This window comes from Schistocerca nitens, chromosome 7 (genome assembly GCF_023898315.1).
Source record: "Schistocerca nitens isolate TAMUIC-IGC-003100 chromosome 7, iqSchNite1.1, whole genome shotgun sequence".
NCBI lineage: Eukaryota > Metazoa > Arthropoda > Insecta > Orthoptera > Acrididae > Schistocerca > Schistocerca nitens.
This window is the reverse complement of record NC_064620.1, coordinates 96215609-96242946: the sequence shown is the minus strand read 5'-3', so window position 1 is coordinate 96242946 and position 27338 is coordinate 96215609. Positions and strand designations below refer to the sequence as shown.

The window sequence follows — 27338 nt, the reverse complement described above, 5'->3', positions numbered from 1 at the left end:
ACAAATAAACAGTAAGTCATATGCTCCAGTTCCCCACGTACATGATTGACGAGACAGAGTACGGCTTCCTTTGATAAGCAAAACCTGGGTATAAATTCGGAATCGGCGTCGTCTCTCTTTCTTTCCTTTGCTCATTCTCACGAACAGTTCTGCCAAAATCTCATCTTCGCTGTCTGCATGTGTCACTATCCCTCGGGACTAATGACCTCAGCAGTTGAGTCCCATAGTGCTCAGAGCCACTATCCCTCCTATCTTTGAAAGTTATTCCCAGGCTAAGATCGTTAACCGGCCAGAAATCGCCAGTTAAGTTATCTCGAGTTTATTCTCCGGTTAGGCGTTATTCCGGGTTCGTTCAACGCGTTTATCGCGCTATTCCGAGAATAGAGTTTAACCGGCTGCTAACCGGAGACTGTAGAACTAGCCCTATGTGTGGTACACATGCGTCGAAGTTTGACGACGTATCGAACAGTGTCGCGTTGGTCGATAGCTATCGACGAGTATCGCGCAGCCGGCGCAGTCGACGGTATCTGTGCCGGCGGCGGCGGCGGCGGCGGCGTGAGGCGTGTTTGGACGCAGACAGTGTGTGCGTAACAGCGGCAACCTCGTTCGGCGTCGGTAGGCGTCGCGACGCGAGATCTCGTACGTCGTGCAGCATGGGCCGCGTTCGTAAGTGGAACATCGCGATCGTAGCTGCCGTCGTCTTGTTGGAATGTGGCGGTTTTTCACAGGTAGGAACGCACTTCTCCATCCACACTACGTGTTTGTTCACAGTACTGTATCTGTGATGCGAGGTAGTCCTATGATAACAGCTAAAACGTTTTTTATCTTCTCTGTATTCGCTTGAGAATTCCGTCGTTTCAGACCTTAGTCACTTCTCGTCCCTGTCTACAATGAAATTTATACTCCCCAGCTTACTACATAGTGGTACTTTCGCTGTATCATACAATAAGATTTCTTCCAGTTCCGCTCAAGAAAAACACATAGGGAGAAAAACTGGTTGCACCTCCGTATGCGGGCTCTTATTAGTCTAATTTCTTCTTCGCCGGCGCCGCGGGAACGCTATGTAGGGGGAAGTGGGGGGAGGGCTGATAACCGTAGATTTTGCTCTGAAAACTGAGTTCTGCAATCACAGCGGCTAGTAGATACCGAAAATATGTTTCGAAACGATGTTTCGGAGTAACTCGCCAGAGACTGTTTCGAAACGAAAGTATTTGTTGCTGAGAATATTAACTCAAGCTTTCTTTCACATGTGCTGAGGCTCAAAGACAGCTCTGATTTAATAAATTACTTGACAGTGTTTATAGTTGATTATGAAAATTTGTCGTGACTGGGTGAAAGCAGAATTTCAAAATGGAATCACGATCATTCACAGGATCTGAACTAAACTGTTGAAAACTGTGTTTAGTAATCACGAAACACACTGCTGCCACCACTTTATAACTGGTGCCTGCTATCTACAGTGTATTTAACTGTGTGGCATCGTATTTTTATCTCTTATTACGTCTAATTATGTTAGGTAATAGGATATTCACTGAAAGAAATATTTACAAAAACTTCTTTTTACATTCAATTAAAAGGAAGGCCAGCGTTGGCCGTAATATTGGTGATTTATTGATAGCAAAATCGATTTTCAATCACATAGTGATCATCTTCAGTGCTGTGGTGTACAAATTAAACTCATAGACACTGGTATCAAGTTATTATCAGTAACCAAAACTGAGAAGCGATCACAAATTATTTTGATAGTATTATTTTGATAGTATTAAACTCATAGACACTGGTATCAAGTTGTCAGTAACCAAAACTGAGAAGCGATCACAAATTATTTTGATAGTATTATTTTGATAGTATTAAACTCATAGACACTGGTATCAAGTTATCAGTAAGCAAAACTGAGAAGCGATCACAAATTATTTTGATAGTATTAAACTCATAGACACTGGTATCAAGTTATCAGTAACCAAAATTGAGAAGCGATCAAAATAATTTGTGATCATTTCTCAGTTTTGGTTACTGATAACTTGATACCAGTGTCTATGAGTTTAATTTGTACACCTCAGCACTGAAGATGATCACTTCTTCTTCTTCTTCAGTAGCGCTACAGCCCTTGGTGAGCCTTGGCTTCTTCAACACTCTTCCTCCACACTTCTCGGTTATTTGCTGCTCTTTTCCACCCCCGGACTCCCATATTGCTGATATCCATTATTACCTCGTCGATACATCTTCTTCTAGGTCTCCCTTTTCGCCTAACTGAATGGATCATTCCTTTCATCATTTTCTTTGGAATTCTATCCCTTGCCATTCTCTCCAAGTGTGCTAGCCATCGTATTCGCTGTGATTTCACAAATTTTACTATGTCCCTGCCTTGTATTAACTCTTGTAATTCAGCATTGTAGCTTATTCTCTAGCCTTCTTCCTCCCTTATTGGCCCATAGATTTTGCGTAGTATTTTCCACTCAATGCTTCTTAGTGCATTTTTATCGTGTTCTGTCAACGTCCATACCTCTGAGCCCTATGTGATAACTGGGCGGACTAGGGAATTATATATTAGCAGTTTAGTTTTTCTCGTAACAAGGCTATTTTTGAAAAGCTGCATATTTGCAAAGTAAGCTCTGTTTCCTGCTTGTATTCTTTCCCTTATAGCCTTTCCAATACTGTTGTCATTTGTTATTAGGGCTCCCAAGTAGTTAAGATGATCACTATGTGATTGAAAATCGATTTTGCCATCAATAAATCATCAATATTACGGCCAACGCTGACCTTCCTTTTAATTTAACATATATGGTCGTTGTGCACACAGCACTCCATGGAGTCACCAATCAATATATTTTTACACTATTGCAGGGAGGCATACAATCAGTAGTATTAACGTAATTACATCTCCAAGCATGATTCAACAGGTGCGTTTGTTTTAATATACATCTATATCAATACTCTGGAAGCCACCTGAGGATGTGTGGCGGAGGGCACTTCAAGTACCATTAACTTATCCCCCTTCCCTGTTCCTCTCAGCGAATAGCGAGTGGGAGGAATGAGTGTCAGTAAGCTTCTGTATTGGCTGTAATTTCTCGAATTTTCTCGTTATGGTCATTTCGCTAGGTGTATGTGGGGGGAAGTAATACGTTGTCCGACTGTTCCCGGAAAGTAATTTCCGAAACTTCAACAGTAAACCTCTCCATGATGCACAACGCCTCTCTTGTAACGCCTGCCAAGAGAGTTTGTCGAGTAAATCGGGTAACGCTCTCGCGCCCCCTGAACGACCCCGTGACGAAATGCGTCGCTCTTCTTGAATCTTCTCTCTCTCTTCTGTTAGTCCCACCTCGTAAGCGTCCCAGATAGATGAACAATACTCAGGAACCTTGTAAGCTACTTGTTTCGTGAGTGAGCTACCTTTCCCCAAAGATTCTTATGAATCTGTCTGCCGTCTGCTTTTCCTACTATTTGTTTCATGTGGTCGTTCCATTTAAGATCGCTGTGTATAGTTATTCCTAGATATTTTATGGTATATATTGTTTCGAATAATTTGTCATCAGTGTTGTACAATACTGGACTTTTTCTCCTATGCATGCCCAATATTTTACATTCATTTACGTTCAGGGTCAACCGTCAGAGACTGTATCATTCATCAATCTTCTGTAGGTCATTTTACATATCGAAACTGTCTCATGACGTTGCTACTTTCTTGTGGACAACATAATCATCTGAGAACAGTCTCAAAGAGCTTCCGACGCTTTCTACTAGATTATTTGCATATATTGCAAACACCGAGCGAGGTGGCGCAGTGGCTAGCACACTGGACTCGCATTCGGGAGGACGACGGTTCAATCCCGCGTCCGACCATCCTGATTTAGGTTTTCCGTGATTTCCCTAAATCGCTCCAGGCAAATGCCGGGATGGTTCCTTTGAAAGGGCACGGCCGACTTCCTTCCCCGTCCTTCCCTAATCCGATGAGACCGATGACCTCGCTGTCTGGTCTTCCCCAAACAACCCAACCCTATATTGCAAACAGTGACGGTCCTGTCACACTTCCTTGGGGCTCTCCGGAGGTTACCTCTACATCTATAGATTTTGTTCCGTTAAGAGAGAAATATTGAGTTCTATCTGCAAGGAAGTCCAGAATTCTGTCGCAAACCTGGTCCGATGCTCGGTAAGCTCGTATTTTTCCCCCCACTAAATGGCAGTGCGGGAGGGTGAGGTCAAAGAACACGGAATCGACCTGAGCGCCTTTGTCTATAACACTATGGATTTAATAGAGGAATAGAGCGAGCTGACTTTCGCAAGATCTGTTTCCGGCATCCATGATGATTTTTGAAGTAAGATTTTCATTCTCCAAAGCCGTCATAATCGTTGAGCGTAAAACATGTTCCATAATTCTATAACTGATTGACGTCAACGATATAGGCCTATAATTGTGTGCATGTGTCCTACGACTCTTCTTGAAAACGGGACTGACTTGCGCTTTTTTTCCAGTCGCTAGGTGCCCTTCGTTGCTCCAACGAACTACGGTACACTGCTGTTAGAAGAAGGCCAAATTCATTCACTTAGACTTTGTGCAATCTTACGGGTATCTCATCTAGTCCTGATGCCTTTCCACTACTAATCGGCTGTAGTTGTTTTTCCACTCCGTGATTAGTTATCTCAATATCTGCCATTTCGATGTAGTACTGTGATTGAAATAAGGGATCGCATTACGATTTTCCCCAGTGAAACAATTTCCGAAGAACGAATTCGGTGTTTAGGTCTTCTGTTATCTTCCGTTCCCGATCACTGACTGATTGAATAGATGATTTCGATCCGCTTACTGATATTACATAAGACCAAAACCTCGTAGGGTTTTCAGTCATATCTGTTGACAACGTTTTACTTTCAAAGCCATTGAACACTTCTCTCATTGATCTCCTTACGCTTGTTTTCGTTTCATTTAGCTTCTGTTTGTCTGCTAGGTTTTGACTTCTCTCGAAGCTGTGATGAAGCTGTCTTTGTTTACGTAGCTATTTTTGTAACACGGCCATTAAACGACGGTGGCTCTTTCCCAATAATTCTGCTGTCTTACGAAAATAATTATATCTCTCTCGCAACCGCAGCGGTCGTCATTAGATTATTATCTCGACACCACAAGATAAACTTTAACAAATATAGATTTGTTCCACATTGGGTCATGGTAATGAACGAAATAACGAAGTCCTTGTTTGCTTATTTTTGTTTATGATGACTTAGCGTCGATTTTTCCATACGTATTCTATTATTCAAAACTCAAGTCCTGAGTCGACAAACCAATCATTTCTACGAACAATAACAACAAAGAGAGGAATAGCCAGAATTCGTACCACTCTTGCTCGTTCCAGCCGAGAAGAAGAGGTGCGTCAAAAGACTAAAACAGACGCTGCGACTGGGTTTTGCACTGGCGGCATAGATAATGTCTTGCACGGTATGATCAAGAATAGTATATAGAGATGTAAAATAATTAGTAAAAAAATTCGTAACCAAAATTCCACAATTTGAAGCAAAACTGAAATGGATCCTACAACTGTCAGAACAGATTGCCTCAGATATATGAGTGTGATTTTGCTGTCAGACGGGCGACATTGTAAAACATGCAGATGCTCTCTGCATTCAGATTATCACTAGTTTTTGACGTAGGCTAGTAAACGAGAAGAGCATCTGGGACTGAACGCTAGTGAAGTACTTCAGAACACGTGAGTCACTGTGGATTTACATTTGCAAGGAAAACAGCGGCTACTGACGGCGAAATAGTTTTGAGAAGTCACGACAAATGTCTTTACTGCGAGTCAATATCCGTTACGTGTTCCGGATTTCTTAACCAATAGGCCTGTCTGTGTGGTTGGATGTTGGGGTAGGATAGAGTTAGTTCGATCTGCGAAGGTAAGAATTTTTTCTATGGATTGTAAACGGCGGGGGTGGGGGGTAGAGGAGGAGGTTGCTGACACTCTCACACCCGCGGTACGCTCTTTAATGAAAGCTGTCAGCACGGAACATTTTCGCTGATATTCAAGTGGCAGTCATTTTAGCGATTCCTCGCTAACTGGAATAAATTAACGCGTCAGTCTTGCACTTTCTTTGGTGGATTCCAAGCGGTCTATCTAAAAATTCCGTTCTGGGATGTGTAGTCTGATAAACTGTTTTATCTCATTGTGTACTCGACCTAAGACGTCTGATTACGCCACAGAAAACCCTGTTTTGTGTTTCATTAGCATTTGTGTTTCTTTTACATGTTCTGAGGTGTGTGGGGTTGATCTGTTATTCTGCGCAACGGATTAATCTGAGATGTACTCTTTAGCCTGTGGCTCCTGCAAGATGCAATTTCCACCCCCAACACTACTACAGAAATTAGAAAGACGCTCCTAACGTTCTAAAGAGAAATGCCTGAAAAACTTTCAGCAATAAATATCTTCTGGAGTCGTCCGCTGTAAGGAAATGACACAAAAATTCACAAAATTTCTTACGTAACTAGTGGGATACTTGGGTACTGAAGTAGTGCTAGTTAGTGTAAGAAAAACATTAAACTAACGAAAGTTATTATTTATTTTGCAAAAATTCTGAGAAATCACAATGACACTTTTAGTTATGAATTGAACAAGTTATATCCTGGTTCTTTTTGGAATGTGAAGTTACTTTTCAAGGATAGGATTCGCTAATGAAATTTCTACACAAAGTTTAAGATGGCAGTTAACTTGGCAGAGTGGCTGAGAGGCGCGCCTACTCAACTTGAATAATTATCCTTTAGAATGTTGCTAGGTACGGTCGAGACTGTTGCGTGTGAAATGCAGTGAAGTGTACTGTTGTGGAGGAAATATGGGGCTCGCAATAGCTGTAGCGCACAATACTGTAAGCTGCGATGACTGCTGTCTGCACCGCTCGCTGCTGACAAATAAGATAACTCCCATTCTATCTGGATTGACCTTCGCCAATCAAACTCTCCCTATGCCCTTGATGAAGTCAAGGATTCCTATTCGCCCCTAGTCTAACTGTTGGCGTGGTACACCAGTCAGATAACCAGTCCACCGCGATGCCACTCAAAATTCGCTCGCAGGCGTTTCAACTATAACTCTGTCCGTTCACACTGCACAATAAGTGTGTCGGCCAACACAGTGAACAACGCTTAATCGCAAGGACTGAATATAGAGTCGCCCTTTGATTCGCTCTCGACAGAGGTGCTCTCCCAGTGAAGTACTGAGGAGAGACTTGTTCCTCGCTCTTTCGAGTCCACGTACGAGTGCGCGCGCTCTCGTTGCGTGTTCTCCATTATTCCTTCAGCTCAAGGCGTCAGAAATATCGTCCGCCAATCAGCATTGCTCTTCTAAAACAGGAGAATGACGTTTCGTTTAAGGCGACCAATCTGGAAACTTGTAGTTTTGGCGTTTGCTGTCTCCCTGTGAAAATCTCTGAAACTGCATGCTATGTGTAAAGAATGCGTGGGCTGGCCACTCCCACACAATGTAGTGAATTTGCTTTTAAGCCGAACACGGTGTTGTTGCCCCCTTTCACTCGGGCCCACGCTGTCCGCTACGGGTGGTTACCGGCCGACATGGGTCGTCCTCTGAAGGGCCTGGCGTCCCGTTGTGCGGCCTCTCTCCCAAAGTAAAAGCCTCTGTGACCGTGGTGTCTGGAATGTATGTGTGCACGCCAGCCTCGAGTATTTCAACCACGGTGCGCTCACTTGTCAATTGCATATCGTTTACATGAATTTATACAACATTGACTTAATCTTATCGAGTTTGGGTTCGAATGAAGCGTCTTGATGTGCAGAACATGATTGTGAGGTCGAAATATGTAAGCAATGAAGGTCAGGAGACCACGACGTCTTACAGTGTACTTTATGTTTATTAGGTTACTGTTTTAAATAAGTCACGTGACACATATTGATGACTTTAAGGAATGTGTGAAAACTGGGTATGGTTTCGTTAATCGGTTAAAAACTGAATTAGATGTCGGATGTTTGTACTCGCAATTATAACTTAAAAATATTACTTCTATGTGTCACATCGTGGGATTAAAAAATGGTATTACCGGTTTTGATTGTGTTAGCAATGACTTTCGGATCTAAAATAGACAAAAATAAATATTTTTCATAGAAATTTCTGTTTGCAATAAGTACAATATGAAAGAGAAGGACGTGACAAGTGACAAAGAACATGCTATAAAATATCACTACAGAGTGTAACACGTCGGATGTTGTACATTCAAGTACTGTGTCATAAAGCTACTGTGTCTTTCGTGATGCTGCTGTTTGAGATAAAGAGGCGTGCATTTGGTAGATGGCACCACTGTATGTACAATTACATAATAAAATTTATCATATTAAAACGAAGTTAAAGAATATACAAAAGGGTGTAGTAAAATAGTTCAAAGCAATAACAGGCTGAAGTCTTCCAATTTCTGTCAGTTCAGGAGTAGGGAGTACAGGAATCAAGTGATTTATGAACGTACAGTGCACACATTTTAACTTGGTTATTTTAAATGGGGTTGCAGTGTGCAGGTCAAGTAAGTGCCGCAATGGAGAGGAGTAATGCAGGGGAAGTATGTTTTGTGTTTACCCTCACTGTGGATAGTTAGCTTTCTTATCTGAGAACGAATTGTGGGTAGCACTTGCGATGCACCACGAATTCCTCCGTCATTCATTCTAACACACACACACACACACACACACACACACACACACACACACACACATACATACATACACAAATTAAATATCATTCATCTTTCCTCATTCGAAAAATAAGTGTTCCAAGAAAAGCCCTTTATTCTACAGTTTAGTTAGTTGCTAAAGTTGGTGATAATGTGGGGGAAGGGGTGGGACAACAGATAGCAGGGTGGCGGGGGGGGGGGGGGGGGTGCGGTGATACCAGTTAATGTCTGATTGCACTCAGGGGTAATGGTCTAAGAAAGGTGGGAACCACTGTTCTAGACCATTTCAAGTCTTATAACTAGAAAAACCGATTCTACATCTGAGGTAATTTCTGTTTAAGGAAAAACGTTCTGTTGCCATCGTCATACCAAGCTTTCGACTTCTTCATTCTTATCATCTATCATCTTTTCCGTGGGTGCTCCTAATTGTACCACTTAGCTAAAATAAATTCTTTCAAAACTGGGTTATCGATTCAGCAGTTTAATTTTTTTGACCCATGTGGGATCCGGAAAAACTCTGCGAGTGTTTGCACTGTGACAACAACAAAAGTAACTGCAAAGACTCAGTTTAAGCACAAGTAAGGTACAGTCGTACGGAATTGTGCGCTTGGGGACCCCAAGGGCTCATACGACTAGTCGGAAAGCGTTCCACCGCGCACGATTGTACTTTCCTTGCGAATATGTGAGAGTTGTGACTTACAGGGTGACAAGTATTGAACTATATGAAATAAAATCGTCATAAGTTCTGAATGGTTTGCGTTAGGCCGTGCGAACTGCGCGGTTGGCCGCGGGGCATTATGGTATGCACTGTATTGTTTGCTTTAGCGACGAAGCCCACTTTCATTTGGATGGATTCGTCAATAAGCAAAATTGGAGAATTTGGGGGACTGAGAATCCGCATCTCGCGATCGAGAAAGTCTCTTCACCCTCAACAGGTGACTCTGTGGTGCGCAATATCCAGTCACGGAATAATCGATGCGATATTCCTTGATGGCACGGTGACTACCGGAAGGTAAGTGAGTATTTTGGAAGATGATTTCATCCCCCTTATCCAAAGTGACGCTGATTTCGACAAGACGTGGTTCATGCAACATGGAGCTCCACCCTGTCGAAGCAGGAGAGTGTTTGACGTCCTGGAGGCGCACTCTGGAGACCGAAATCTGGCTCTGACATGGGCCTCGATTCTCATGAACACATGCGTCTCCTTCTTGTGGGACTTTATTAAAGACAAGGTGTACAGCAAAAACCCCAAAACCCCTGCTGAGCCGAAAACAGCCACTCAGGAGGTCATGGAAAGCATCGATGTTCCGACACTTCAGCGGGTCATGCAGAATTTCGCTATTCGTCTGCGCCACATCATCGCCAATGATGGCAGGCATATCGAACATGTCATAACCTAAATCCGAATATATGTAGTGAGGTTTACACGTTGAATAAAGTATGTGCACGACGCAGTTTGTAACTAATTTACGTGTTTTTCATACCGTTCAGTAATTGTCACCCTTTATAATGTGGTGGTGTTTCTGTCGTATGATGACGACGAGAGAAGGGACAGGGTGGAATTTGTTGCTGGTACATGGCCTACTCTTCTCGAACAGCATCAAGGGGGTGATCGCTCTTAACGACTCCATGCGACGGACGGATCGCCACCAGCTCTTACATGCCATTACTTCACGGTACACTGCGAAGAGGTTTGGAATTTAATCCAGGATATTGGCGTAAAGACTGGTAGTCAGGAACTTTACGGCACCACCTCTCTTCTCATTGGCGGCAAAATTTTACCCACCACCACGATCCGAACCATCTTACCTCTGTGAGGCGACCGCCAACGCGCATGTGTGCGTTAGCGACTGCAGCTATCGAGGCGGTTGACAGTTCACGCATAAAATATAATGACGCCTGATTTGTCGATGTAGTCATCCTGCTTTGCTACGAAAGTGGTTTATCTGTCGACGATTTAGCAGCTACCAACTCACAGTTTGGCATTGCTAGTAATAATTTTCCCGTCACGTTAATGGTCTGGTCGTCATCGAAAAACCTCTGACTTTGAGTACTATCTCTCATGGGTCTAGGCAAGTGAAAATCTGATGGCGCCAAATCTGAGTTCCAGAGTGACGTATAAATGCCTCAAATGTCAAGCCACATGGAAATGAAATGATGTATATTTGTTAAGTGAAGGTGCCGCCACATTGGGCAACTTGCGCGTCGGTGATGATGAGATGATTATGACAACACCCAATCAACGGGCGGAGAAAATCTCCAACCCGGCCGGGAATCGAATCCTCGCCCGCTGCATGGTAGACAAGTACGTTACCACTCAGCTAAGTAGGAGGAGAAGCCACGTGGAGTAGCGTCAGTATGTTGAGGGTTATCATTATGAGTTTCCTAGTGGACGCACAATGTGTGTTTTCACTCCATTTATTTGCCCCGTCTGTGGCTGGTTCATAATGATTCCTCCAAAACTCGTATCCTGTGACAGTTCGATAGGGAACTGTCATCTCCTGCATCGTTTACATCAGCACTCCGCAAGCCAAGTGACGCTGTGCGACAGAGGGTACTTCTGGTACCACTATCTGAGCCCTCCTTCCCTGTTCCATCCGCGATTGTCGGTAAGCCTCTGTGTTGGCTCTAATCCCCCGAAATATTTCGTTGTGGCCAATTTGCGAGACGTATTCGGGACGAAGTAATTTCTCGTACGACTCTTTCCGGAAAGTAATTCCTCGAAATTTCAATAGTAAGCGAATCTGTGATGCACAGTGGCTCTCTTGTAGCGTCTGACAGTGTATTTTGTTGATCATCTCTGTAACGCTCTCGCGCCGACTAAATGATTCCGTGACGAAACGCACAGCTCTTCGTTGGATCTTCTCTACTTTTTCTAGTAGTACTACGTTGTAACGGTGAGATTTCTCTTTAAAATAATTAAAAATATGATATAGTCAAAGTTTTCGTTAAATAAATAAAAAATATGGCTGAAGTACTTATTCTGATTGTAAGCTCTGAGCTGTTAATATAAATAGACTGTCGTAATGAAACTTGTACTGTCGTAATGTGAAAGCAGTGCTGCACTGTAATAGTAATTAATTGTCGCAATGAAAAGGGAAGTATTTCACACTGTAAAAGTTATGTCTGACAGCAAGAATTTTGAACAGTATATACTGCCTGAATAATGAACTTAGACACAAAACCTAGTGTAATGGGTTTTGAAAAATTGATCACAAAAGCTGTCTCTGAATGACAGAAGTTTGCCCTGATTGAATAAACTAAACAAATCAAAATATTTAGTCCTTACCTCTATTCTGCGCAAACCTGGATAACGCGTTGCAGTACTGCTCTGTCTCGCTCGACGCTATGCTAAAGCTGCAAATTACTGTGTCCACACAGAGACACTCGAGCTTTGGAATGAGTTCTCTGTTAATTGCAAATCGAACTGTTTTCCGAACACTTTTGATTCCATGATCCATTAAAAACTGTAAAAGAAAGGTTGGTAAAAAAATGAAATATGCGCATAGATGACAACACCAAGTTTTGTGTATACTGTGAAAAAGTGCTCAAGGAAGGTTTTAAATTTAATGAACTTCTTAACATCCAAATCATACACTTTCCTACCTCTCAAATCTAGAAAGTCTCAGTGCAATAACCAAGTTAGTTCGTTGCTCAGCAATGGTGGAAAGGAAGTAACATCATTATAATATTTACCTTTTACATTCCATTAGACTTCTTCCTTCACAAATCAGTTTCCGTTACAATCTTGATATAATCAGGTTGACTGAACAAATTAATAAATTGAGTCATTAAATTTGAAACATAATATTGTCATTGCTTCCTCACTCTGACATAGCTTAACATTGTCTGCTAGGCCGGCCGTGGTGCCCGAGCGGTTCTAGGCGCTTCAGTCTGGAACCACGCGGCTGCTACGGTCGCAGGTTCGAATCCTGCCTCGGGCATGGATGCGTGTGATGTCCTTAGGTTAGTTAGGTTTAAGTAGTTCTAAGTTTAGTGGACTGATGACCTCAGCTGTTAAGTCCCATAGTGCTTAGAGCCATTTGAACCATTGTCTGCTTCCTCACTCTAACAGAGCTAAACATTATCTGCATCACCCTAACACAGCTTAACTTTGTCTGCCCCACTGCGCCCTCGCGCACATCAGAGATACTAACATAACTTCTTCTCGCTCACAATCGATTAAGATACCAAAATTATACATGACACCTAAAAATGGTTCAATTGGCTCTGAGCACTATGGGACTTAACGTCTGAGGTCATCAGTCCTCTAGAGCTTAGAACTACTTAAACCTAACTAACCTAAGGACATCACACACATCCATGCCCGAGGCAGGATTGGAACCTGCGACCGCAGCGGTCGCGCGGTTCCAGACTAAAGCGCCTAGAACCGCTCGGCCACACCGGCGGGCCACATAACACCTATCAACGGTCCCAGAGTAGTGAACAATATTGTAAGCCACTTGTTTCGTGGATGAGTTAAATTTCCTTAAAGTTCTTCGTATGGATCTTAGTATCTTTTCGTACAATTTCTTTTATACGGTCATTCAACTTAACGTCGCTCGGAATGGTTACTCCTAGAGATTTCTCATCAATGGTATGGTTCCTATGTATGGGCAGTATATTACATTTATTTATGTTCAGGATCAACCCCCAGTCCCTACACCATTCACCTGTCCTCTGCTGGAGTTGCTACCTTCTTGTAGACAACCGCATCTTCTGCGAATGGTCTTAACTAAGCTTCCGACATTTTCTATTAGATTATTTATATACATTGTAAACAGAAACTGCCCTATCACCCTTCCCTATGGTTCTCTTGAAATTATCTTTACATCTGTTGATTTTGTTACGTTGGTTTCTCTCTGAAAGGAAATCTTCAATACAGTCGCAAATCTTGTCCGATGCTCGTTAAGCTCGTATTTTTTGAAGAAATGCTGGTGCGAGACGGTGTCAAATGTCTTCCCGATGATAAGGAACGCGGCATCTACCTGAGTGCTGATTTCTACAGCACTGTGGATCTCATGGAGGAACAGGGCGAGCTGGGTTTCACAATATCTCTGTTTGCGGAACCCATGTTGATTTTTATAGAGGAGACTTTCGTTCTCAAAATACGTCGTAATATCTGAGCATAAAATATGTTCCTTAATTCTACAACAGAGCGAAGTCAGCGATATAGGCCTATGATCGCACATAACGGTCCAATTGTGACTGAAGTACAAGGTGTTTCAAAAAGAATGATTTGATTTCAGGATTCCGTATTCATTGATATAAACGTACTGCAAACATGGGATGAATTACAGAATACTTACAAAATCTTAAAGTTTTAGCTATGCTATTACAAATGCTCCATGTTTCACCAGCAGCAGCACGAACAACATCTAGATGATAGTTAAATTCTTCATAAATTTACGCAATGTATCTGCTGTTACAGAAATTATGGCGGTTGTTATTCTGTTCTTCACTTCTTCTGTATCAAGTGGTGAAGGGGAGATGAACACACTTTCCTTCACTTTTCTCCACAAGAAAAAATCGCCCTATCCGGCGTTGATGCAGAGCGTCATTAAGAAACTGTGCCAGTTGTTCTGCCAGTGTGGTGGAGCTCCAGCCTTTTGAAAATGAAGCCCTCGGAGTTCTCTGCCCTACATTCTTGCCCCCCAAGATCGACAGAAATGACTCCATGTGACTTTTTCTTGTGGAGACATGTGAAGGAAAGTGTGTTCATCTCCCTTTCACCACTTGGTACAGAAGAAGTGAAGAACAGATTAACAGCCGTCATAATTTCTGTAAAAACAGATACATTGTGGCCGGCCGCGGTGGCCGAGCGGTTCTAGGCGCTTCAGTCCGGAACCGCGCGACTGCTTCGGTCGCAGGTTCGAATCCTGCCTCGGGAATGGATGTGTGTGATGTCCTTAGGTTAGTTAGGTTTAAGTAGTTCTAAGTTCTAGGGGACTGATGACCTCAGATGTGAAGTCCCCTAGTGCTCAGAGGCATTTGCACCATTTGATACATTGTTTAAAGTTTATGACGAAGTCAGTTATCGTCTGGATGTTGTTCGAGCTGCTGTTGATGACACAAAGAGCATTTACAGTGGTATACCTAAAACTTTAAGATTTTGTAATTCATTTCATGTTTGTACTACATTTTTATCAACGAATACAGAGTTCTGAAATCAAGTAATTCTTTTTGGAACACCCTGAATTGCTTGTGCCTGCCGCTGAGGCTTGTGGTCACCAAACGGCAGCCCTTTTCAACCATACGTTGCACATTTTCCCATAGCCTACCTCATCATAAACATCTTTCGTGGATCCATGATTCATGTTGATCTCTGGGGACAATTTCAACGATGACGCGCCAGTTGGCAGGGATTAGCTGTACTTATCCGCTGTTTCACCGTCTCTGTTCGAAGAGGCGCTTTTCCTCATTTCATCTCTGAGAGTGGGTCTTTGTTCTTTACCTACATACTAAGTCTTCATTCCGCCGCAGGCTTCTGCGTATTTAATGCTCACTTGCATACTAATTGTTTACCGTGACATTTTTGTGGAATTTTCTTAATTGATCGTTGTTGGTTCCGTAACATAGTTTTCTCCATGAATATCTAATGTTGAAACTCCCTGGTGGATTAAAGCCTGTGTGTGCAGGACCCGGACTCTAAAATGGGTTTACTTTCCTCGAAAATTCGTGTTTTTTAACAACTTACCTTTAGAGATCCGATTCGTGTGGCGATAGGTTGCTGTTTGTGGAATTATGAAGGAAGGAAGATAAGAGTTTAACTTACCGTCGACAACGTTATGATTAAAGACGAGACGCAAGCTCGATTAAACGAGGACAAAAGTTTGTGTGTGTGTGTGTGTGTGTGTGAGAGAGAGAGAGAGAGAGACAGACAGACAGACAGACAGAGACAGAGAGAGAGAGAGAAATTAAAAGGCTGAACACATAATTCTACTTATACTACTCCTGTATATTTACCAGTAGGCCTCACACCGGAGGTTGGTGTTGCACAAGTTACAACGATTCACGTGTGGTTATTTAGAGGGAACCCGGCGATTGAAATTAAAGTATCCTATGGTGTAATTGAGTAGTTAAGGGGGAACGACAGGGTGAAGTACGAAAATGTTGCTCTAATTCTGGATTTTTTTTCTCCGTGCTGGAATGTAGAAGACAAATGGCGTTTGCTGGAATGAGTAAAGCATACATTGACTTTTTTATTGGAAATTTTTTATTGAAAAATATTAATATCTTCAGTGAGTAATTGGAATTTTCCCGAGGCAGCTCTGAAAGGAGGTAGATCGACGGTTGTCGCTGTAACTCCTGTTGTGGTTATCTGAAACATGGAATTAACATATCGCCCTGATCCTTACTGATGTAATTTTAGTTCATCGTAGGGATTTAAAAAAACGAACAATTGGCCGAATTATAGGTATTTGAAAAAAATGCCATTTTTGGGACCCCTCTTTTTCGGACGAAAAAAATGTTAAATATCAACATTAAAAAAATCGACCGCAATGAACCGAAGATAATTTATTTTGCTTGAAGAGAGATCAAAACTTATTAAAATCGGATGAAAATTGTAGCCTGGGCGACGACAACCATGCTGAAAAACATGGTTTTTGAGAAAAACGTGTTTAAAGTTTGACAAGCATTTATCATATAAAAAAAGGGACAAAGCTTGAAACTCACGGGATATCATCGATGCCCTCTAACTATCGCCCCGGCAAGTGGATGGCCGCTTTCTGCTGCTCTGACCTGAGAAGCCCTCATTTTCATTCTCAAAGCCCTTTTCGTTCCTGAGAGCGTCGCCGCTGGTGTCTCTACCTTCACAGAATCGGTGCATTTCATCGCCGGTTTATATTTCAAGGACATTTGCCACGTGCATTAATGCAGTATGGCTTGCATTGAGTAGACATACGGCCAAATTTGAAGCGATGTTGACAATTTCGCTTCGGCTGGATATTATTTTTGGAGCGCATCTCCAAATGAGACTATTGAAACTTTCTTTCACATCTTGAATAAAACCGCCCAAACAGTGCTCCAGCAAATCAGGTTTATTCATACCGGTATAAACAGGGAGCGTGAGCGCGGAACCGGTTTTCTGACGCGACTTGAAACAATAGCAGAACCGTTACTTTTTTGAGTTCGCGCATAATATTTTGTGGAATAATTCTTCTTCGACACCCCGTGATAAAAAAAAAGTTTCGAGTGTTTACGATCGTCAACCTGTCATTCGCCCTTGATCCAATCTCACGATATTATTATGTTATGGTACTGTTGATGATTCGTTCCCGGGCCCTGCTCATTGGGATCCCTTCAATGGGCATCGCTGTCACATTCCACACGTTTTGAGAGGACTGCGTTAATTTACGGGTATCGAGTTTCACTCCGCCTCCCTCTCTCTTCCGTTTCATAGGCGCGGAGCACACTGAGACAACAGGATTGTCCGTTCCAATAAAGATCGCGCCGGCCAGCGTGGCCGAGCTGTTGTAGGCGCTTCAGTCTGGAACCACACGACCAGTACTGTCGCAGGTTCGAATCCTGCCTCGGGTATGTGTGTGATGTCCTTAGGTTAGTTAGGCTTAAGTAGTTCTAAGTTCTAGGGGACTGATGACCTCAGATGTTAAGTCTCATAGTGCTCAGAGCCATTGTTTTGAATAAAGATCGTATAAAGCAACGTTTATCGGTGCGACACTCGTTTTCCCACTGGAATGATACGATACTACCACCGTCACACGTTAGCAACAGAGCTGGTGGAGAACCCGAGAAAATTCGATATCGTGTAAAATCGCTAAGCGAGTCTAATGCTTCCATTCAGTTCCTTGCTGACCAGTCTGGCGTGACAGTTGAAGATAGAAAAACGAACGCTGAAGTTTTAAATTTGACGTTCAAGAAATCATTCACACGGAAGAACCGTACAATCATACCGTCATTTGACCATCTTACAGACTCCCGTATGAACGTCATAGCAATAAGCATCCCTGGCATAGAGAAACAACTGAAAGAAGCAGATAAGTCACCAGGTCCAAATGGAATTCCACTTTGGTGTTACGAAGAGTACTCTACGGCATTGGCCCCTTGCCTCGTTTGCGTTTATCGCTAATCCCTCACCCAGCACAAAGTTCCAACCGACTGGAAAAAGAGGACAGGTGACTCCTGTATACAAAAAGGGCGGAAGTACGGACCCATAAAATTACAGACCAATATCCCTAACTTCGGTTTGCTGCAGAATGGTTCAAATGGCTCTAAGCACTATGGGACTTAACATCTGAGGTCATCAGTCCCCTAGACTTAGAACTACTTAAACCTAACAACCTAAGGACATCACACACATCCATGTCCGAGGCAGGATTCGAACCTGCGACCGTAGCAGCAGCGCGGTTCCGGACTGAAGCGCCTAGAACCGCTTGGCCACAGCGGCCGGCTCAGACTCCTTGAACATATACTCACTTCGAATATTACAAACTTTCCTGAGACTGAGAAGCTTATGTTCACGAATGAGCATGGTTTTAGAAAGCATCGCTCGTACGAAACTCACTTGCCTTTTTCTCACATGATATACTGCCAACTGTGGATGAAGGGCAACAGCATGACTCCATATTTCTAGATTTCCGGAAAACATTTGACACAGTGCCCATTGCAGGCTGTTAATGAAGGTACGAGCATATAGAGTAAATTCACAGATACGTGAATGCCTCGAAGACTTCTTAAGTAATGTTGTCCTCGACGGCGAAAGAGTGATAGGACCGCTGTTCTTATCTATATAACTTACATAAATGACTTGGTGGACAGGGTGGGCAGCAATCTGCTGTTTGCTGTTTGATACTGTGGTGTACGGTAAGGTGTCGAAGTTGAGTGATTGTAGGGAGATACAAGACGACTTAAACAAAATTTCTAGTTGCTGTGATGAATGGCAGCTAGCTCTAAATGCGGATAATATAAGTTAATGCGGATGGGTAGGAATAACAAACCTGTAATGTGCGGATTCAGTATTACTAGTGTCCTGCTTGACACAGTAAAGTCGTTTAAACATCTGGGCGTAACGTTGCGAAGCAATATAAAATGGAACGAACGTGTCAGAAATGTGATAGGGAACGCGGATGGTCGATCGGTTCATTGGGAGTGTTTCACTTTAAAGGAGACCACTTATAGGACGTTGGTGCGACCTATTCTTGAGTGCTGCTCGAGTGTTTGGGATTCGTACCAGGTCGGACTGAGGGAGAACGTCGAGGCATTTCAGAGGCGGGCTGCTAGATTTGTTACCGATAGGTTCCAGCGACACATAAGTGTTACGGAGATGCCTCAGGAACTCAAATGGGAGTCCGTGGAGGGAAGGCGACGTTCTTTTCGAGGAACACTCTCGAGAAAATTTGGAGAAGCGGCATTTCAAGCTGACTGCAGAACGATTCCAACTGCCGCCAACATAAGGTGCGCGTAAGGTATATAGAAAATCGCTTTTCCCTCTCTGTGAGTGGAAGAGGGGAGGGAAAGACTAGTAGTGGTGCATGGTACCGCTTGCGGAGTGTCTTCATACAGGTAGATGTACATACGCTAGGTCACTCGCCGTACGACAAGCAACAAGACCGCACGAAAAACGTTTCTGTTTAAGTTGCTATCACGGACTCTTCAGAAGAGGACGTTACTGTCTCTTGTCATTATTGAAAGCCCAAAGAACGGAAAAAGAGTAGAAAGCACTGGGTACACCCGTACTGTGCTGGAAATGTCAAAAGTAGTTCAGTTGTGGTTTGTCGTGAGCTCTCCCAACACGAACCAAAATTCCCCAAATTTTGTAAAATGAATCCAGACAGTTTCCACTTTTTTGGAGAAACTAATACCAGCAGGACACAAATTTTCTACTTGGTACTTCTGTTGAGAAGTTACTCATTACAGTGAGGTATGTTGCTGCAAGTGTTGGAGTGACGTTAAAAACGCCACTGTGAAACGTTTACTTTTAGTAAGACCACCTAATTTGGTATTTTATTCATTGTGCACATACAAGGGAGTACAAAAAAACGGAATAACATTGCCGTGGGCGGAGCATTTCTGGCGCTTGGCGTGTGTAGAGCAACTCGTTGCTAGTCCAGTGCCGCCTGTGTTGCCGATCTGGCTTTTTCTCTTCATCTGCAGTGATTGTTTTTGCTAGTGCTGTTTTGTTTTCGTTTCGTATTTTGTGATGCCAAGTTTAAGTGAACAACGTGCAGCTGAGAAATTTTGTTTTCTACCAGGTAAAAATACTGCTGAAATTGTTTTTAATGTTAAAAACAGCTTACCAAGATACACTTTCGGAAAAACTGAAGTGTACGGGCGGTTCGCTCGATTCAAAAATAGCGACACGTCGACTGATAACAAAGCTCGTCTGGACGTTGTAACACTCCAATTACAGAAAACCTAGTAAACAACCCTTTGTTGTAAAAGAAGGAGAAAAATCAGTCATCCTGACAGTGACGGCAGCCACTGACGACAAAATTTACACTTGTGATTTTGATCAACAGGAATGTCATGTGAATAATAATATTTATCATGAAATAGAGACTGAATGAAAGAATCTGATAAGATACGGAACAAAAACATCAAAGATAGAATTGCAAAATAATTAATAACGAAGGTTAAAGACCAGATGGTAAATTGGCCAAAGATAACATTTACCATAGAAGAGAGTTGTAGCCGCATCGAAAAGGAAGTTCGATGTGACTACAAAGTAACTCGGAAAGGGAAATGTTAGCTTCAGTTGCTATCTAGTCGCTCTCTAGTATTATTGCGATCGTAGCATGCATGTAAGCGCTACTAGATTATTTTAAGCTAATCGGAAGTTTGAAAGTTTTGCGATATAGACTGAAACATTATTCAGAAGTCATACTAAAGCAAAGTCATCTTTACCGTTAGTAAGATAACGGGATACGGAGATTCGCGACGGAATTAAATCGTGTGAGATTTGAGATGGGACTTAGCCTTCGTAACACTGAATAAGCACGAACATTCAGGAACATTGAAAAAGAAAGACCGCCGACAGGAAAACAATTATTAGTCTCGAGTAGGTAACAGACAAACGCAAACACGAAGAACGTACAATTGCCCCGAGTTGTCAGGAGGTGCATTGTATCATATGGGATACATTCGTTGAACTAAACATTTTGTTAAACATCCTTTGGTGAACCACCTGTATACCGCAAAATACGAGGCCTGTTCAGAAAGTAAGCTCCGATTGATTGCCAAATTGAAACCACAGCGAACATCAGAAATGTTTTACTTGTAACAATTAGCTACACCTTTCAGCTACTTCTCTACGTAGTCGCCGTTCTGACTTAGACTTTTGTCATAGCGTTGTACCAACTTTTCAATAGCCTCATCATAGAAGGCAGCCGCCAGTGCTTTCCGCCAATTCTCCACGCTGGCCTACACCTCGTTGTCTGTGTCAAAATGTTGTCTTCATAACCAGCGGTTCATGTGACCAGAGATGAAACTCAGGGGGAGACAATTGCGGACTGTATTGTGGGTAATCTCACATTTCCATTTGAAAACGATGCAGGAGCATCTTCATTGCCCCTGCAGAATGCGGCTGAGAATTGTCTTGAAGAAGAAACAGCACGACAGTTATGTAATGTTAGCTGCATAGCTTCAGGCGAAATTTCTCACCAGGCACTCGTACTTGGCGGCAGACACTATTTTCTAGACATCTTTACGCACTCACTGCGAGCTCAGAAATGAGAAGAGCGACGTGATGCTAACTGGGGTTATACTAGAGACACTACCCAACACATCTGTGCAAAGCTTTATCGGATTTTCATAGTCGTTTCCATTTCGCGACCGATCGGAGCTTACTTTCTGAACGCCCCTCGTAAATTCACTTCTTAACGTAAGCGCGTAAAGACAGCGTTATAGCTACGTGCAATACACGCTGTCGACTTGTTTGACATTGCAGTGCAATTTCGTACAGATGAAAATAAAATAAACGATTTACTAACAATGATTTGGTAACAACCCAAATCATATGACATAAATTTTGCCTTCCAAAAAATAGCTTTATCCTTTTTTTAAGCATGTGTTCAAGGTGTTGACCGTGGACTGAAAGGCACAATTGCAATCGCCATTCTAAAGGACAATGACCAGACATAATTATAGTGGATGATATGCTAGAGCACGCACTGGCATTTCGACGACAAATATCGTCTGGCGTAGTTGGGGCTTCATCATAGACTGCATCTTTAAGTGCTCCCCAATGAAAGTAATCGAGAGACGTCAAATAGGAAGACCTCGCAGGCCGTTTGACAACAGAATTTCGTCCTGTCCAAAGTCCAGGAAAGTGCTCATTCAGTATTTGCGTTGCAACACGGGGCGAGTGAGCTGGACAACCGTCGTGTTGCAGCCACATACACCGTCGAATATCCAATGGTACCTCTTCTAGAAGAAGAATCGCCAGAATGTTCGTCAGAAAGAGTGCGCACGAATGTCCGCTTAGGGCCCCTGAGATGAAGTAAGATCTCACAATGTAATTTCCTACGATGCCGCACCTTACGTTTACGCTTCGCGGCCATTTGGTGGCACGTGACAAAGCCAGTGTGGATTTTCGGCTGCTCGGTGGTGCCTGTTATGCAAATTTAAATTAGCGTGGTTAGTAAACGTTGCTTCGTGGGTAAAGAGCACACGATGGAAAAACGTAGGGTCGTCTCTCAGTTGCTGAATGTCAAACCGACAAAATTCTGTACGACATTCGAAATCACGGACGTCGAGTGCCTGATGTAATGACACATGATGGGGGTGGAAATTATCTCACTGCAGGATGCAAATGATACTCGTCTGGCTGTTTACTCATTCCTTGGCAATATGTTTCGTACCATTGTGCGAATTCATTAGCGTCGTAGCCGGAACAGCTTCTTCGTGTTCTGTCAGTTGCAATTCTCTTTCTCGTCCTCTTTTTGACGTTCAAACAGCCTGTCCGCAATAGCATCTTAATAATTCGTGCAATTGCCCGGCGCGTCGGAGGCTGACGATCCGGATAGATAGCCTTGTACCGCTGTACCGTTTTTACAGCATTTCTTTTACATTCACCACAGAAAAGTAGTTTATCCAACTTCTCATCATTAGTGTACATGTCTGTACGCAACGAATGTCGAAGCAGAAATGAGCGACCCGCAGCGCAGACGAGTAAGCAGGCAAATGTGTTGGCATATTGACACAGCGTAGCACGAGAGCTCTGCTTGGCGATGTTTGCACCGCTAATGCCGATTCCGGCCGCCGTGCGCTCAAATTCAAGGATATTTCTCGAAATTTATATGGCAGGTTTCAACGTCAACATTGACAAAAGCTATATTACTGTAATTGTCTTCTCAAAAACTATCGAATGCACTTATAAAAAGTATACGATTCCAATTAAAAAAACGTACTTGCTTCAACATCTTTGTTGATGATACCAGCGCTAAAAACGCTAACAAAAAAACTGCCCTTCGACGCTCTAACAATTACCGAAAACCGCGTTTCGATATGTGTAACCGTTCACGAAATAAAAGGGGTCTTACGTGAGTCACCCCGCACATCACATATTTTCTCGAGAACGAAAAGAGGTAGGGCTCTCCTTCCACTATTAAAAACAATTTCGATATGTTAGCTGTATTTCGTATGCAGTAATGTATGCCGTAAGATGTAAAACTGGCCAGTGATCACATTTTTCACTGCAAACTTTTCAAAATATGCGCAATGTTGTACTTTACTTAGAAATATCACAATAACTATTAGTAGTAATCACAGATAATCAGTTCATTGTCCAGATGTGAGTCAGACCATAAGAAAAAATCAGTTTTTGCGTGAAATCGAATAAGACTGCTTAGCAGAGAAAACGGCCGAATCCCAAAACCGTGATTTTTAATTTTTTCACGGAAATAGTAAAAGTTTTACTGAGAAACTGGCTACACAAACGGATGTAGTTGAGCTTACTCTACAGAAAACAATTTCTTTTTAGGCACATCGGATGCCGCGGAATTTCCCTCCCCGTGTATCGTACGACACAAGTTGCGAGGAGCACTCCCTATTGCGCAGGCGATACGACAGAGTGTATCGGTGTCGTATCGCTTTTGTCCCAGAGTGAATCAGTTAAGCCGCTTCCATTATGTTTCTATGCTGCCGCCCTATGCAGGTTGCTTCTGGGTCGTATCACATCGCATATCGTATCGCCTTAGCGGGAACCGCGCCCTACACCCTTTACTAGCACAGCCCTTTAACTTTGCATCAACAATATCAATGGCAGGGCAGCAGAGCGCTGTGTTAGAAGCGCTACACAGGACGTAAACGAGAACTGTTTGAAACGTGCCATAGTGGTGTAGAGGAAGTTGAGACGAACAGTTTAATATAGGGCACTTGTGCTCTGTCAAGCTGCGAAGCAACATTAAATTGGGATGGTCTGTTATTTTTATATTTGGCAGTTTCTTCTGACAGCTTTTAACGATGTACTATGGTTACATCTCTGGTTTGGTATTCTATGGGTTTGTGAGGTATTATAATCTATTTTGCTTACTGGAATTCTCTTTACGTCTCTGATTTATTTTATGGGTTTGCGAGTACATATCTTTGTTCTGTTTATTGGTACTATGGTTACGTCTTCGATATTAATTTGTGGTTTTGTATGGTTTTGTTATCTTTGTTTTGTTTACTGGTGGTGTTATCTGTGCGTAATTTATTTACACGTCATCGATTTCGATGATTTCAATAAAGTTATCAATGTACCTTTTATGTTTTAATTCAGTTTGTTCTTTAAGATTTTGTTGTAAAGTTTGCGCGTATGAGTGTAAATTACTGTTTCTTCCAAAAGATTTAGTTCGGGCCTTTCGATGTTATGTGCAAGATTTCTATAGCGTGTTCTAACTGGTTTAGGTGGTGATTTTCTGTTCTGGTGTGATGATAAAATGTGGATTGGTTCGTGTCGCTATGACTTACGTGTTCTTCATATCGTATTTTGAAATTTCCGCCTGTTTGGCACGGACAAAGAAGACTGATGAATCGTGCGGTCTGTTGCACAGAAAATATGGGAACCGCCTCGAAATTAAATTAATGTAGTGTATAGATGTTTATCTCTGTGTATAAGTTACTTACTCAAATGTAATTCTTAGTGGCCGTATTACTGCACGACTCGTGTCCATAACTACGTTTCAAAAACTGTAAGGCGAAACTGCATTCGTAAATTTCCGAGAATTCGAAAGAATTGCCAGTAGCAAGACATCTAGTTTAGCAGATAAGCACTGACTTAGTGGAACTGCGTCTCTCATTGTAGCATTTTGGTTTTTGTTGATGGGGATATGGGATTCCTCAAAAAATTGTCCAGGAGGGGAGAGGGAGGTTGGGTACAAGTTGCCTAGGTAGGGCGCGAATGTGTGTATCAGATGTTGGACCATCAAAACACAAAAAGTTATGATAACCTTTTCTTTTGTTCAACCACAACTCACTCAGAAGTTTCTGTGAGTGATCTTTGACGGCCCTTGAATCAATTTTTCATCCACTCTTTATTCCGTTCGCAACAAAGAAGAGAAATTATCACAGCAACGTCTGTATCGTCCAGAATTCCGAATCACACTGTTATTACATAGTGCCATTGACAATATTATTGAGCCGTCTGGGAACGAAGTCAATAATATCGCACAATATTACTGTACAATAATATTGACCGTCGAGGGGCCGTCTAAGAGTTCGAGAGGATACTGAAAATCTCGCGTGGCACACATGAACTGTTTAAAATTTTAGAAAGCATTCGGTAATTGGAGCACAGCGATCGGTATAAAATGCTAAAAATCAAATGTAAACAGTATCGATCGCGTTTTTAGATTTTTTATTTGTTAGCAAGCGGTTTCGTGATGACTACCGGTGGCGGCAGATGGAGCGGAATACGTAGAAGTACGGAAAAAGCCTGAAGTTGGTCTGAGGAAAGGGCCGGAGCCGGTTGCTAACAAACAAAAAATCTGTGAACGCGGTCTAGACTGTATTTATTTGATTTTTAACACATGAACTGTTGCTTACGTGGCTTTTGTAAGCCAATATGAGGTGGTTTCTTGGAAAAGTTTCAGGTATCAAATTGTTCGCCTCGATTTTCCCTACACTCCTGGTACACTCTCCATTGGTACACTGTTAAGCCAACCGTGAGTACCATCCGTAATATCCATCGTGATTAGTACCAAAGGTGGACACATGTCAGAGACCTACGAAGCCTTTATGAAGGCGCACGACACAGAGACAACTGTTTCGAATCTTGGCAGCGGAACATATTTTCTCCGCATCAGATTCCACAGTTCTTTGCCACAAGTAACATTCCATCACTCTTCTTTGTATCTCATTGAGTGAGGGCATGTAACACTGATGTAGTTTCGTCCTTCAGGTGGGGATCCACTTTGGTGCTATTCAAGAGGAGTGGGATGTATGCCAACACTGGGTTTAAGTCTCTCCCTTTCTTTCATTCACAACCGTCACAATCACAGCACTCGACTGTAAAAACAGTCACGCCCTACAGTTCGTAATAGATCGGAAGATGGCAACAGCAAACCAAGGCAATCTACGAATGCATAAACACTGTTTGAAAAGCCGTTTATGAAAAACGGCAAACAGTAGGGATATTTTTAGATTAACTAAAGCTTTTGACATGGTAAACCCTGTAAAAAGAACGCCCAGTCACTAATGGGGGTACCTCAAGGGACAGTAATGAGACCTATTCTTTCCCTGATAGATATATCAATGATCTGTGTGTGCATTTTGAAACATAAAATAATTCTGTTTGCTGATGATACAACAATATTACTAAAAGTAGCAAGAAATGAAGATATCCAACATGAAATAGACTCCAACTCAACTAAATAAATGGTCAGCAACAAATCATATTACAATAAACAACAGCATAAACAGTAGCATTAAATTTGCATAACCTTCAAAACAACACCTTGCACAATCCAGATATAGCCATAATGAAGAACACATTGAGATATAATATATATATATATATATATATATTTTTTCATTTGGATTTAGCAATGTGGGCCAGACAAATGCCCAGTGGACAAAACGGATATAAATGGGGATTTGCCCGGGAAATTACCCAAAGCAGTTTTAAATGCCCAAAATTTGGACATTTATAAAAAAGTACTTTTTAGAGTTTTTACTGCTAGAATGTATATTTTATCATTTAAATAAGGAATGAAACGATACTCCCAATATTAAAAGTTGGTGAATGTTTACATTTAAACAGCATACATCATTCATTGCCTTTATTACTAAGAACGAAAGGAAAGGAGAGAGAAGTATGGTTTTGTTTCCCTAGCATTCCAAGTCTCTGTACCAAGGAAGGGCGCCTGTTGCTGACAGCTGCTTATCATTTATAATGTCCTTTTTTCTTTTTACCAGATCTACTCTCTCTCTCTCTCTCTCTCTCTCTCTCTCACACACACACACACACACACACACACACACATTGTTGAAGAGCTGTGTAGTGATAGGCGACATAAAAACAGCATTGTCCTTAGTTCATCACATTGTAATGTAACACACTTAATAACTCGTGTCAAATCTCTTAATGTTATTGAAGAATGATTATTAATAACAAAATTGTTACTGAATGTGTTAAATAGCTGGCATGTCTTTCTTGATGATAAATGTATTCTTAAATGTTTAACTGTTTTCAGTGAAAAAAAAGACTTTATTGACAAATGTAGCGACATTTGAGGAAGACCCTAAAT

The 27338-nt window shown here is 42.2% G+C and overlaps 1 protein-coding gene across 1 annotated transcript in view; it reads left to right on the top strand.

The window, feature by feature from the left end:
- The first annotated feature begins 577 nt into the window (after nucleotides 1–577).
- LOC126195350 (uncharacterized) overlaps nucleotides 578–27338 on the top strand; it is a 633865-nt gene continuing 607104 nt past the window's right edge. Inside the window, exon 1 of the mRNA XM_049933928.1 lies at nucleotides 578–728. Within this exon, the coding sequence (XP_049789885.1) occupies nucleotides 654–728 (75 nt within the window). The 5' untranslated portion in view covers nucleotides 578–653. The remainder of the gene's footprint in view (nucleotides 729–27338) is intronic.